This window comes from Halictus rubicundus, chromosome 11 (assembly GCF_050948215.1).
Source record: "Halictus rubicundus isolate RS-2024b chromosome 11, iyHalRubi1_principal, whole genome shotgun sequence".
Taxonomy (NCBI): domain Eukaryota; kingdom Metazoa; phylum Arthropoda; class Insecta; order Hymenoptera; family Halictidae; genus Halictus; species Halictus rubicundus.
Window position 1 is genome coordinate 10,135,458 of NC_135159.1, and position 13,668 is coordinate 10,149,125.

At 40.2% G+C, this 13,668-nt stretch overlaps 2 protein-coding genes across 3 annotated transcripts in view; both read left to right on the forward strand.

Annotated features, from left to right (window-relative positions):
• Positions 1 to 5,195, forward strand: part of LOC143358943 (uncharacterized) — a 49,973-nt gene extending 44,778 nt beyond the window's left edge. Inside the window, exons 3-5 of the mRNA XM_076796490.1 lie at positions 316 to 528; positions 2,721 to 2,929; positions 4,812 to 5,195. Of these exons, the coding sequence (XP_076652605.1) occupies positions 316 to 528; positions 2,721 to 2,929; positions 4,812 to 4,988 (599 nt within the window). The 3' untranslated portion in view covers positions 4,989 to 5,195. The remainder of the gene's footprint in view (positions 1 to 315; positions 529 to 2,720; positions 2,930 to 4,811) is intronic.
• Positions 1 to 13,668, forward strand: part of LOC143358944 (uncharacterized) — a 321,603-nt gene that overhangs the window by 158,969 nt on the left and 148,966 nt on the right. The window lies entirely within an intron of this gene.

Here is a 13,668-nt window from a genome sequence, read left to right on the forward strand (position 1 = left end):
CTTTTATTTTGACAATAAAATCAGCCAAAATCCTTTCCGTTCGTTTACGGAAAAATGAACACCACCCATGGTCTCTGCAAAAATGTTTACGCATGTTTAAACGAATTTTGTAACAGAAACCTTTCGCTTTGAAAGGTTCCCCCGTTTCTTTGAATTTATTTCTTATTTATTCCTCGACCGCTCGTAGCAAAAATAACTTCGGTGCGAAACGCGTTGAACGTATTTGAGAAAAGCGCAATGTATGCAACCCTCTCTCGCGTCCACTTTGCGAAAGGGGGTTGCAAGCGTAAAGTGCTGATATACTTTTTATTGAAGATGCGAGGGTGGAGGGTTTGTTCCGGCGTGCCGGACGCCGCGATCTCAGGACGCGAATCCTGAACTCGCTGAAGAGGGGGGAGAAACCTCATTTTGGCAACAGCAACAATAACAACAGCAACGCGGCCCTCGAGTGCGCCGCGGCGTTGCAGCTTTTCCTCGGCCATTTGAAGAAACCAGTGATGCCTCAGCACGTCCAGGAGCTGCTGCTTGGTAATTCTATATTCCCCAAACAATGGCGCTCTAAATTTCATTCAATACTACCGCGCATCCTTATTACCATACGCCGAAAACATCCCCGCGTCGTCGTCTTATTTTAATTTTTCCCCGCTACTTTCGTTCTCCATTATCGACGTCGTCAATTACGTCTGAACCACAGCGCACCCGAATAGCGTTTAAACACAATCTCGAGAACACAGCACAACCATAAGCGGACGGACTTTCGCGAAACATTTTTCCTCGAAAAATGCAACCGTCGAACATCTCCGAAAAGTTTCAAAAATTTTTCTCGTTTTTCCACGGTTTTATGGAACGAAAATGGGGAACGCTACGATTGTAACGTTGCCGGGACGCATCTCGTTCGATGCTCGACGAAACGACTGGAAAAAATCGCACGTTACTTTTTAATGCACCGTTGCAAAGGGGAAGCTTCGATCTTCAAATCTGCGGTGGTTTCAGTAACGAAAAAAATTTTTTCAAGCTTCCACGGACGTTCGAAGCGGGAGCATTTTTGAGAAGAAAACGCGTCTTCGGTTTTTCGCATGCCACGTCGTGGACAATATTTTACAATAAAATGAACGATGAAGGTGGAGACTTAAAAAAAAAATACAAAATTGATTTTCGGAAATATTGTCAAAGAAACTATGAAAAGGGGGAGCAAATTATAATTTTAATAGACGAAACGATGAAATGATAAAGTATATCAAAAATGCAGAAATATTATCAGAGAAGGTGAAAAAAAAACAAGGCTGTACATTTTTTGGCGATAAACAAACCATTTTTCGAATTCGATCTTTCATTAGAGAATAAACTTAACTTAACTTTGACTTAAACGATATTTTTGACAAAAATAAGTGCAATTTTTAACCGTAAAAGGAAACGTAATGGCTGCAAACATTCGCAGGTAATTAAATCGAACTAGTTAGTGATCGCCTTGAAGAATTCAATCAGACGTTAATTGAACGGTGTAAAAAGTTCTTGAAGCGAACAGGGAACGGAGCGCAAGCGGGAAAAGTGTAAATGTGCACGTTCGAAGTTGCACGACGCTGATGAAATTAACAAGTAAACGAAGAACGCTGAAGTCTGCAATAATTCCGCCGTTGTTGGCCAATAATGTACGTTCCCGAGATCTCGCGTTTCGACATGATGCTCGGATAATCGATAGGTCACGCTGATTCAGACATTTTGTAAAATTCGATTTTCGAGCTCCAATATCGTCTTTGGCGTGCGCCGTTCCTGCAAGTATTTCCAGAACGTTTTGCACCAATAGGATTTAATTAAACTCGGATCAATCAGCGTACTTGATTAACATCGATCGACCCATTTCATTTTCTGAATGTTTATATTCCTCCGTGTTTGTGAACAATTCGGGACCAAAATACATGACGTGCAAATATTATTCATGCTAGAGTACAGAAAAGTATAGCGAGTAAATTAAATATTGACTTTATTTTAGTTATAACTTTTTTGTTTGTAACAATTTCTTAATCAATCTTTCGCCAACGTGTTCCTGGCATTTTTCTGAAGAGAATGATACCCCACACGATACGATTCGGATCATATTTGTTTGTTTAAACCACGATTTAGTAGAGCCTCTCTTATCCGAACTGATGAAACACGAGAGTTCGGATGTTGGAACAGCGTTAACTAAACACAGAGGCGGATTAAATCTCTGCAAACTAGTTCAGCGAGTCCAACATATATGATTCGTTTTAGATAGAAGTATTCCATCGGTTCGGATAACGGAGGTTTCACTAAATCGTGGTTTAAACAAACAAATATGATCGGAAGTGTGTCATGTGGGGTATCATTCTCTTCAGAAAAATGTCAGGCACGCGCCGAGAAAAGTTTCACAAAGAAACGATCGGAAACAAAAAAGTTATGTCACTTTTACTGATATAATACACGTGAAAATCAAGTTTTCACGAATTTTGCGTGAACAGAAGATGAATTTCCTCAATATTTATCAAACTCTCGCTGACTTTGCTTGATGCGAACGTTTGGGTTATGAATGCCATTGACCTAACCTCCATAGTTTCGAGCGTAAAGCAGCACAGACAGAGGCGGCGGCGCATAGGGAAACACTTGGAGGCCAATGGTTACCATAAATTCCGCGTTACCCCCGGTCCTTAGACCGGCTGAGAATCGTAAGAGCGGTCATTAAATGGTAATTTTGCATCGACCAGCTGACAATCCAGGGGTGACCGCCCATGTGATTGCTAGGGACGCCCTGGGCTTAATACGGCAGGACGTCGGGGGCCGTCACGGAGAATTGCTGGCCGAGCTTCTTGATTTACTGAGACACTTGACTCTTTCCGGACCTCCATCCGAGAGATCGGAACTACGCGGTTCGCCACTTCCGATAGCGCTGCTCCCAGTCTTTTTCACTTTAACGGTAAGCCCCGAGACTTAACCCCCAGCCCCACCCCCGCCACTCTCAACCCCCACCCACCATCACTCGATCTGTGGTCACGGGGATTAAACACTCCTCTCCCACTGTCTTCCTTTCCGAACCTAAACTCTCTCCTCTCTGCTATTCTCAGACCCTTCTCGCGACTAGTACCTTTTCGCGCTTTTCAGTTTAGTATACTGCAACCTGGAACCTTGGCGTTGGGGACCCTAGACTACCGTAGTCTAGAGATTGGTATCCGTACAGTTCGGACTCGAAAGTGTGTTGCTTAGAATTTGGGACTGTACACCATAGCACCCATTCAACTTGTTATAGGTTAGCACCCTAGCGTTTAGCAAACTATAATTCCCTAGATTTTGATAGCTTTGGTTTTAGCTCCCCGGATTGAGGGACCCCAGGTTTTGAGCTCGATACTCCATATTTTGAGACCATATTTTGATACTCCATATTTTAAGTTGGCAACCATGAATTATGCTATGACCAAAAAATAACGTAGGACCCTAGGAATATCTAGTATAATTCTTCTGCCACAATACTTGTGACTTTTGTGTTCTTGATCTATTACCCCCTAATTTCAAAGACCCTACAGAATGAATTTAGGTTAGATGCAACCCCATCAATCATTTCGACCGAAATTTTTCGCAGATTCTCCAGAAAATTACTGTGTTTTTGCTGCCAATGCCACATAGTGACATTCTAAAGGCCCTTTCAAATTAACCCAGCAAAAAGCCCCTCACCGGGCGCTCTTACCATAAGCACCGTTTTTTTTTCTAGCGATTCGTTTTTTGCCCCTAGAGCCCTGGTGAGCTTTGCTGAGTGGATTTAGGTTAAGTGTTAATGGAACTTTTTATTTTTGTCGTCTGCTAGCGAGGTAACCAACCTGAAACCATTAATCACCACAGGCTAAGCCCCACACGAGCTTCCGGAAGCATCACTGTATCTTTCCTCACGGTATTATAGTGACTTCCCCGAGACTCTTCATCCGGATCCAGTAAATACAAATCCCTGGCTAACCAAACTATACTAATTCGCACCATATTAATCCCAGGATTTAAAAAGTTACTATATTCTCCCCATTTAAATTACTTTGTTTCTAAAATATGTGAGCATGAATATCCCTAATAGTATTGTCTAGTAAATTTTCTAGTGAATTTTCCCTTTTCCCCCAGAGCGGTCAATATATTAATCCAGGGGTCCAAAAAGTTACTATATTCTCCCCATCAATATTATTTTGATTCAAAAATATATGAGCATGAATATTCCTAATAATATTTTCTAGTACATTTTCTAGTGAATTTTCCCTTTTCCCCGAGAACAGTGAAGATATTAATCCCAGAGTCCAAAAAGTTACTATATTCTCCTCATTAATATTATTCTGATTCAAAAATATACAAATCTGAATATCCCCAACAATTTTGCTTAGTAAATTTTCTAGTGAATTCTCCTCTGGCCCCAGAACGATCGAGGGCCTGAAAGATTGCCCCATGGAGCACCGTCCTGGTCCCAGAAAAATAAAAACCAACAAAACCGTACCCATTCAGTTAATTTCGCCATTGAAAGAGTGTAAAACCGATCTATTTCCTCCTCTGACGTCATTTGCCCCCCGGCCAGTGCCCTCTGGGGCAACTTAATGAGCGAATGTAGGTTAGGAGGCTTCTATAATTATCTGCAGGTTCCAAAAATGATCGGTCCTGGTTCTTCTTGGGTATTATTCATCCGGAGAGTTTTATTTTGCAGTGTTCTACATAGTTCGATGTATATTTAACGAATTGTCGTTCGTTTAAGATGAAATCTTGATTGGAGGAGCAGATCGGCGACTGAATCGCATAGATTTTCCCGGGGATTGATCGATCGTCTCCCATTCCAGCCAGCTGACCTGCTGAAATGGAAGCAAGTAGCGACCAGATTCAGCGAATTAATTACCGAAGCCCCCGACCAACTGCAGCTGAATGAAAATCGATCACACGACACGGAATCCGTGGGCGGCTACGACGGAAACGCGTCCGACGACTTGAGAAACCGGAATCGCACGCTGGCGACGTAGAAAAGCAAAAAAAAATATCGACACTATGATTCTCATAGTCTCACTCGACGAGAAAATAAACAACAAGAAGGACCGAAAACGTGGTGTATGTTAATTGGTACGCGCCTGTGCTGTCTCTAATTCACGCTGGAACCACCGAACAACAGAGTTCTTTAATTTGTAAGAATTATTTTAACAAATATATATCGAAATATTATTTTAATTTTACACAGCAATACTAATCGGTAAATCTTGTAAAAACAACTGGACCGCGTTGATTTCAAATCAATTAAAAAGTATCTGCGTGAGAAAAAGTTAAAAATTAATCAAAATTAATAAAAATTGATTCAGTATTAGAATTTCAGGGGGCATTTAAGGAATGATTCTTTCGAACGATGTAAGATGTCGCTGTTGATTAAAGAAAACAGCAATTTAATTACAGTCGGTTGAAAATGTTCGCCTACGGTCGACGTCATCGCCCGTTCATTAAACGATTTATATGATAGGTAGTGATCCACGTTGAAACACTAAAGAAACGGTAAGTAGCAGCGTAGGTACCCACAGTGGCCGTTAAAAGGGCGCAGAGAAGCGACGAAGGTACATTCAATCCAAATGGCAGTAAAGTAGATTGCTCTTCGTAGTTCGAGGCCATCAAGCTTGTGCTATACTTAACTCTGGCGAAGAGTGTTTGATCGAAGGGACTAAGTGTGGCAACAATCGTGTATCGAGTGCGAAACATGGTTCTATTCGTAGCAATCTTAATAAAACTGCAGCGATGTGAAAAATTTCAAACAGAAAAATTACTGAAACCTAATCTGTATTGTATTTGATCTTCGCTTCTTGCCGTTGATGCAGACAATATTTATTTTGCATAAAAGTCCGCGAGCCATTTATGAAAAATGTAAGATAAGGGGGTTGCAGAAGAAGCTGATTTTTGGGAATTTTTTTCTTAAAAACTGTAAGAGATTCTCAAGGAAATCTTTTGGCACTTGAAATGTCACGGTTTAGAGAGTATCTCGGAATTTTTTTAGTTGAAAATGTTTCTTAGTTACAGAGTTATACATGAATACACGGAGAGTCCGCTGAGAATGACGGTGACCTTGGGTATCGGTACACTTAAAAGGCTAAACAACATACTTTTAAATAAACTTAACATCAACTGGATGAATTAATACAAGAAAATATGTTTCTGTACGGTCCATCGGTTTGTATTGAATTTATAACCGCAAAAAACTCGTGTTTGGAATAAAAATCGCAACGGCGGCCAGTAGTTCGCGCAGCGCGGGAAATTCAAAAGGCTTCCCCGTGACCCGCCAGTTCTGATAAGAGAAGTTCAAAGGTATCTCTGGCCTGGAAGCAGTTTACATATTTAGAAGGCAGTGATTAAAGAAAGCAAAACGGTTGAAATAAATGTATAAAGCCTCTCCCGGAAACTCGGTGATTCCGATGGCGGCTGATTAGGCGACCGTTCGCCGTAATGCCCGGTTAATATTCCTATCGATTTGGAATTGGAAATATCCGGAATTCGAGATATCCAGGATCGTCCCGCGAGCATTTGTATAAATTCGTTATTAAAATGAATATATATTCCGTGGCCGTGCGCTTTTATTTCGCGCTTGTATTGGGCGATCGAATGGGATCCTGGGATATTCCTGGCGCGAAACATGATTTCGCGACAGCCGTATACCTCCTCTGAAACTTTATGATAATCGTTCTGCATCAATGGAAATTTATGGTGCATAAAAATTTTATATCGCAATTGCAACGCATTGGAGTGAAACAGAAATTAAATTGTTCTACTAACAGGTTCGGAATTTGATTTATGATTGTAGATAATGTTTTAGACACAATCTACATACAAAATATATATTAAATCAATTTCTCACAAGAAACGTAGGTTTTGTTACTATTAAATGAATGTATTTAAACGAAAATGGCTCCGTAAATAAATAAATAAATAAATAAATTTTATTAAAGAAATATAGGCTTCATTGTTGTCAAACTAATTTATCACAGGGAACACGAGCTTCGTTGCTGTCCGAAATTTTTAACGTACTATATACGAAAAGTGAAATCCGTCGATCGGGGATGTTCGAGCAGCTTTCCATCGGGAAAGGTACGTTTTTCAGGTGCGAATTGATTAAGACACACAGGGCCACGTTGCATTCCGCAACAGTGGAGGGTAATTAATTAGCGTGCGGGGAAGTGCACAGTATTTATAAACCCCCGGTGAAGTTTAGATAGTCGTGAGGCATGTGGACAGAAGAGAAAGTCTGGCGTAGCAGAGGTGCCGCGGTGCTCCGCTGCCGAACCTGTTCGAAACTAATTTGCTACGCTTCGCCTCATTAAAATAATTATTCGACGTTATCGGTCATTATGCGGCCGTTACAGTTTGCGCTTTTCCCTCGGCGCCCTGTCGCCGTCATCAATCTTCTAATGAAACTCTGCGTCGAACGAATCTGTCCGTTCTTTTCTGCTGTACCAATTAAATATTTAATGCGAATTTTCGTTCGAAAATTATATTCTGAAATTAGCAATCTCTTGGGACATGTACGACCAATGCAATTGTGAGTAGAATTGTTTGATAAATGATTTCACAGCAACATTTGATGGAAATGAATTTGTGTGAGATTTTCTGTACGAGTGAACTTTCAGAGATGGAGAATATTTTCGTACAAAATTTTGTATTGTTATTCCTCGTCACTGAATTAATTAAATCAGAGAAACAATTAAATTCGATTTAATTTCGAAGACTATTGGCCGATAGAAGTGTCTAGAAATTTCTATATAACGTTTTTATTTATGATGTCACCTCTATTATGTTTTCAATATCGCAAAATATTTGCAGGAATTTTATTGCATTTTTAACTATTATATTTACCATGCTTTTATTAATATTTTAAATTAGTTAAGTATGGCGCAAATGATTATTACCGCTGTCCCCATAAGACACTATATAAATTCCGGCAAGAATCATCTGCTGTGTATAAATGCCGTACAGCGCCATTCCGCGCAGCGGCAAAACGCTCAAACTGTTAGACAAACGTTACCGACAGTCGGTACATTTAATGGTAACTTACCTGCGCAGAAGGTTATCTTCTGCTGTTCCACGTGGCGCCATCTATCACAGACGGTAAATTACCCCCCGATGGTAACATTTGGCTAACAGTTTGAGCGTTTTGCCACTACGTCAAATGGCGCTATTTTGAGATTTTCAGCATCGGATGATTCTTGCCGGAATTTACACTGTGTCTTATGGGAAACACAACATATAAATTCCGGCAAGCATCATCTGCTGTTGATAAATGTCCGTACAGCGCCATTCCACGTAGCGGCAAAACGCTCAAACTGTTAGACAAACGTTACCGACAGTCGGTGTATTTGATGGTAACTTATCTGCGCAGAAAGTTACCTTCTGCTGTTCCCCGTGGCGCCATCTATCACTGTCGGTAAATTACCCCCTGATGGTAACGTTTGGCTAACCGTTTGAGCGTTTTGCCACTACGTCAAATGGCGCTATTTTGAGATTTTCAGCATCAGATGATTCTTGCCGGAAATTACATTGTGCCTTATGGGAAACACGGCAAGCATCATTCGTACTTGAATAATAAATAATATTTTAACACTTTCGCGTGGTAATTTTTTAATCTTTGGGGGCTCGAATGAAAGCTAAAGAAATACTCTTTGTGCTAGGTACTTTTCCCATTAAATATATTAACGATAACATACACAAAATCCAAATATAACGAAGATCGAATTGTGCAGGAATCAAACTTGTACAAAATTATAAGAAAAAATAGTCTAATAAAATTATAGATTCCTAGGTATTTTATGTTCGTGTATACAATCGTCCACCGATCAAATTTGCTTACCTGTTTGCGGATCTTTGCACGGATGCCGCCAGCGGTCGAAAATCCAACTTTCACACAGCAAATATTCCTTGCCGCTCTTTGCATTGCATCTTACGACCAAAACGGAACGAATAATTTTCAACTGCACACAGCAAATAATCAATACTTCCGAATCCATCAAAGAATAATTGAAATGAATCCTTCTACGTTCCTCTGTCACTATAGACATTTCAAATATTAGTATACCTTATTCGCAAGACAATTGTTTATTATTCATAATTAGTCGTCATTCATTTCTTATTAATAATATCAACGAAGCCATACGAGATGTGAAAATTAACATGTTACAAGCTGGAGAAGATTGACAGACTGCAGATTTTATGTATGATCGACAATTATACCGTCCATGATTGTCTATATGATAGTGTAGCATAATATTAAGTAACATTTTGCATAGAATTTTCATTTTACTTCGAATTCGCTAAAGCATCTAATAGGGCGAACTAGTTTCTATTCAAGTCAGGTATCAGAAAAGTGGACACCTGCAGAACGCCAATCCCATGGTTTCCATCCCCAAACCACTACCCCCATAAAAATCTAAAATCTTACATCAACAAGATCCCAAAGCATCAAAGAATCCTTCACAGGATGCTGACGATCGAGCAAATCGCTCTGGCAGAATCAATACGAAGAAACGATAACTCGCTTTCCTCGTTGGGGCCCGTGCAGCAGTTAGGGGCTGGTCCTGGTTCGCATAATCCCCTGTGCGGCTCGCCGATCCGGTTCTCTGGAGCGTGACACCACGTCCATGGGTTTTAGCGCTCGGTCAGACGTCTCGCGTACCTTAACCACACCTTTATGTGTGGCCGCCACGCCCCTCGACCAATCGACGCGCTCCAGGGGTCGATGGGGGGGATGACGGGTCGGTGAGGGGGAGGGGCAAGGTCGTTGCTCGAGAGCACGGGACACCGGAGTTATTGAATTCGTCGAATTGGCTGGCAGCTTTGCGCAAAAAGACGGATGGACGAGCAGATCTGCGGATAAACGGTCGGAAGTTAGGGCACACCGCTACCGATCGATGCATTAACTATGATCGCCGGTGCTGGTACTCGTTTTGGTACAGTCCAAGGCTATTGTGGATGACTGCATATGCTAAACAGCTCGGCAGGTGAAAGCCTAAGTGGACCGGCGAGGCCGGATTATCACGTCGGCCGGCTGATCGGCGTGGATAAATTGTTTGCAGGATGGGAACCGGCTTTTTAACGATATTGAAATCGCACCGAACGTAATTTGTTACTGGATGATGCTTCCTCTTTTTGTTGTGCCGTGCCGGGATCATTCTGAGATCGGGATAACCGGTCAACCGGCAATCTCTTGCTTCGTGACGATTCTTGTTTCTTAGGAATGCAATGGGAATTATAGTTTATTGGTTTTTTGGAGTTTAAAAGATTGTTCAATTTTTGGGAAATTGTTTGGAGTGAGTTGGTACAGTTTTTGGTCCCGTTGTGTAAAAAAAATAAAGAAAATAGTAAAATTTGTCTTTATTTTTATTTCTTTTAGCTATTTTGGGATGTTTGATTTCCTCTTTTTCAGTTGTGAGATTTGTTAATTTGTTGAAAAAATTTTAATGTGGCTTTATACATTATGCAACATATGCTTGTTGATTTGAATTGTGGTGAAGAAATGAATGAAGTGTTAAATTAGGGTCTTTTATGCAACTTTTTGTTCATGCTGGTATTAATTGATTATCAATTGTACATATTTATAAAAAAAAAAAACAGTCTGAACAATGCGTATACTCATCGCCGTGCACTCTTAGTTTAAAATTGCTTATTCAATATTCTCATTGTGCAATGTTTTCGAATTTGAAACCAAAAGTTGTGTCACGTATAAATTGCTAAATCATGGATACTACTCATTGATATTAAATATGATGCTAGAGTTAATTATTCATGTTCATTCGTCATGAATACTTTACGCTTCTTAGTTTCGTCCCGGTTTATTATATTCTACACATTCGTACATAAATGTCAAATGACACTCATAATTCATGATGTTATGAAATCTTTAATAACTAAACTGAGGATTTTTATGCAAACCCACGTACGTATCTTCATACCAATTAACAAGACGGTGCTTAAAATAATTTAATGTTCCATCAATAATTGAATTTAACATCTTACTTGATCAGTCAATTTCAATAATTTAAAAATGATTTATCTTCTGTTTCAAATGCATAGAATCCATTAACAGCCGAGGAACATTAACAATTTCCCACCAATGTGATTCAAATAGCATAATTTCATACCTCGCTTAATTTCTCAATTCAACAATATAAAAATCATCCAAAATTCAAATAAAATTCCTTAAGCAAGATTATAATATCTTACTCAATTTTCTAATCTAACTTAAAAACAACCCCGAACTCAATCAAAATTGTTTACCTTAACATGTCAGATGCAAAAAATCTAGCAGCAGTCAAAGAGCACAAACAAAGTCATCCCACCCATTCTCTAAAAAACCACAATCTAATGTCTCACTCAATCTCCGAAACTTCCCTTCCAAAAATCCAATTAAACCAATTCACGTCACTCCTCAATCATCCCCATAATCCCCTCAATCTCACCCTACATACCGTTACACCCTATTCACCTCAAACTCAATATCCAGAAACCGTGATGATCAGGGGTTGAAATGGACCCAGTCGTCGTCTCCTTCGTCGGTCCGGTTAACGACGTGCCGCCCGAGTCCGGGCGACGATCGATCAAAATATTTCGCGCGTGGTTGCTACCGTTTCGCCGGGGCGGTGCTGGTTTCCCAAGCGAGAACGAGAGAGAACGCTTGTTGCCGCCGTTCCCATCTCCCGTTGCGTCCCCGTCATCATCATCCCGTAACTTTTTATGGTTTAACTCCGGCCGAGACCTGCTGACTCGGTCTTCCGACGTTCCTTGGCCACGCCCACGGCCAATCGGAGTCCCAGGCCGCTCTAGCGCGGCCCCCCACGTGCCGGCGCAGGGAACGCTGCACGCTAATTCGCCGCGGGCCACGCCCACAGAGCCGGGAAGCCGCGGCGCGCGGGCGAAGGGGCCAGCGGGCTAGAGGCGCGACCGAAAATAATTAACGGCGAGCGGCTCGGGGGCAGGGTGGGCGGGGAAAGGGAGGAAAAGGGGCGGAGACGCCCCTCGACGCGATTCGAGTGGACGGAGAAGCGAGTAGGGGCCGAATGTGTGTTTTTGCGCCGACGAGGGAAGGATTAGTCGGATCACGAGATTGAATATGCGCGTAATCGAAGGACTTACGGGCCGGCAGAAAATACGCTCGTCGTCTTTTGTACATGATTTGTTGGATGTGTGTTCCCTTTCGTGTGGGCCGGGATTTATTAACACCTTCTCTCTCTCTCTCTCTCTCTCTCTCTCTCTCTCTCTCTCCGGACCGACGCCGGTGAAAATACGGAGATGCGGAGCTCCTTAACGATTCCGAGACTGATCGACTTTTGATGGAGAGGGCTGTGATATGGTTTTTCAGAGAATGGTGTTCTTGCATTTTGAGATTTTGTTGAGGGAGAGAAAATTATGTGAGCGAGGAAATTAAATGTTGGGTATATATAGAAATTGAAGTATGACTCGAAGTCAATTTTTCGGTAATGATCAATATAATTTTTCTTACGGGATTTTTCAAACAAACAGATTGTGTATTTTTTTATATTTGGAGGAAGGAAAATAAAGTTACCTATGAAGAGAAGTTTTATACGATTTTTGTGTTAATTCGAATGCACCCAAATTTCTGGTAGTAAAATCAATTTTTGCTCAGTGTTGGGCTATGGTGAATTTTTTCTTGTAAACTTTTTTTGGAACAAACCGATCGTGTTTTTTGTTTTTATTGTGTAGGATATTTGGAGGGAGAGACAAATAAAACTTGGCTATGAAGTACAATTCCTGAGTCTTCATGAATAGATCAGCATTCTACATACATACGTATGCAGAGGAAAATACCGTGTGCACTGAACTTTGTTAAACTTTTCCTTGGAACCTGTCATCATTTTGTACTTCAAGGAAATTTATCATTTTTTATTTACAATGTTCGTGTGGTCATGCAAAATGATGATAATAGCTGAAGTAGAAGAACGCTTCTGTCCCTTGTTCTTTTTAAACCCATTATTCAATCAATACTGTCTATTATACTTCACATAAACATTGCCTTTTTATCACACTTATTGCACGATGATCTTTGTGAAATTATTTTGTGATGATTGATTATTTCTGAGATGATGTACTGACTAATGATACTAAGGAAATTAAAATAACGATTGAATATTTATGGTTGTCGAATGGGATTAATTAAATCTCACTTAGTTGTGCGTGGAGGATTGAATAATTATTGTGTAATATTAATATTTACAAATTGCCTAAATCAGTGTATAATATTTAAACAAAAATGCGAAGAAGCTCTGCAGCAACTACAAAGGTTCTACTAAAGCATAAAAACTGTATTTGTTTATACACAGAACAGTTTTTGAGTTATTCTACAACTAAAAAGTTTATCAAATATGTTTCTGCACATCATATAATTGTACACATAACTAGAAATATTGCCATTTTCAATATTTAAAAAATTTTAACATTTTTGAGAACGTTTACAGTCGTAAATAGTAAACATAGTCAACATATTGTTTGAAGATTAAAACAAACAAGCACATAGACAGACTTACTATTGTTACAAATACGTTTAAGCTGATTATACCCATTCTTGGTGTAATAAATGTTTATTTAATTCTCGTAGCAAAAGATTGGTTTAAAAAGTTATTTTTCATAAAGAAGAAACCGCTTTTGCAAGAACACACAATTACAACG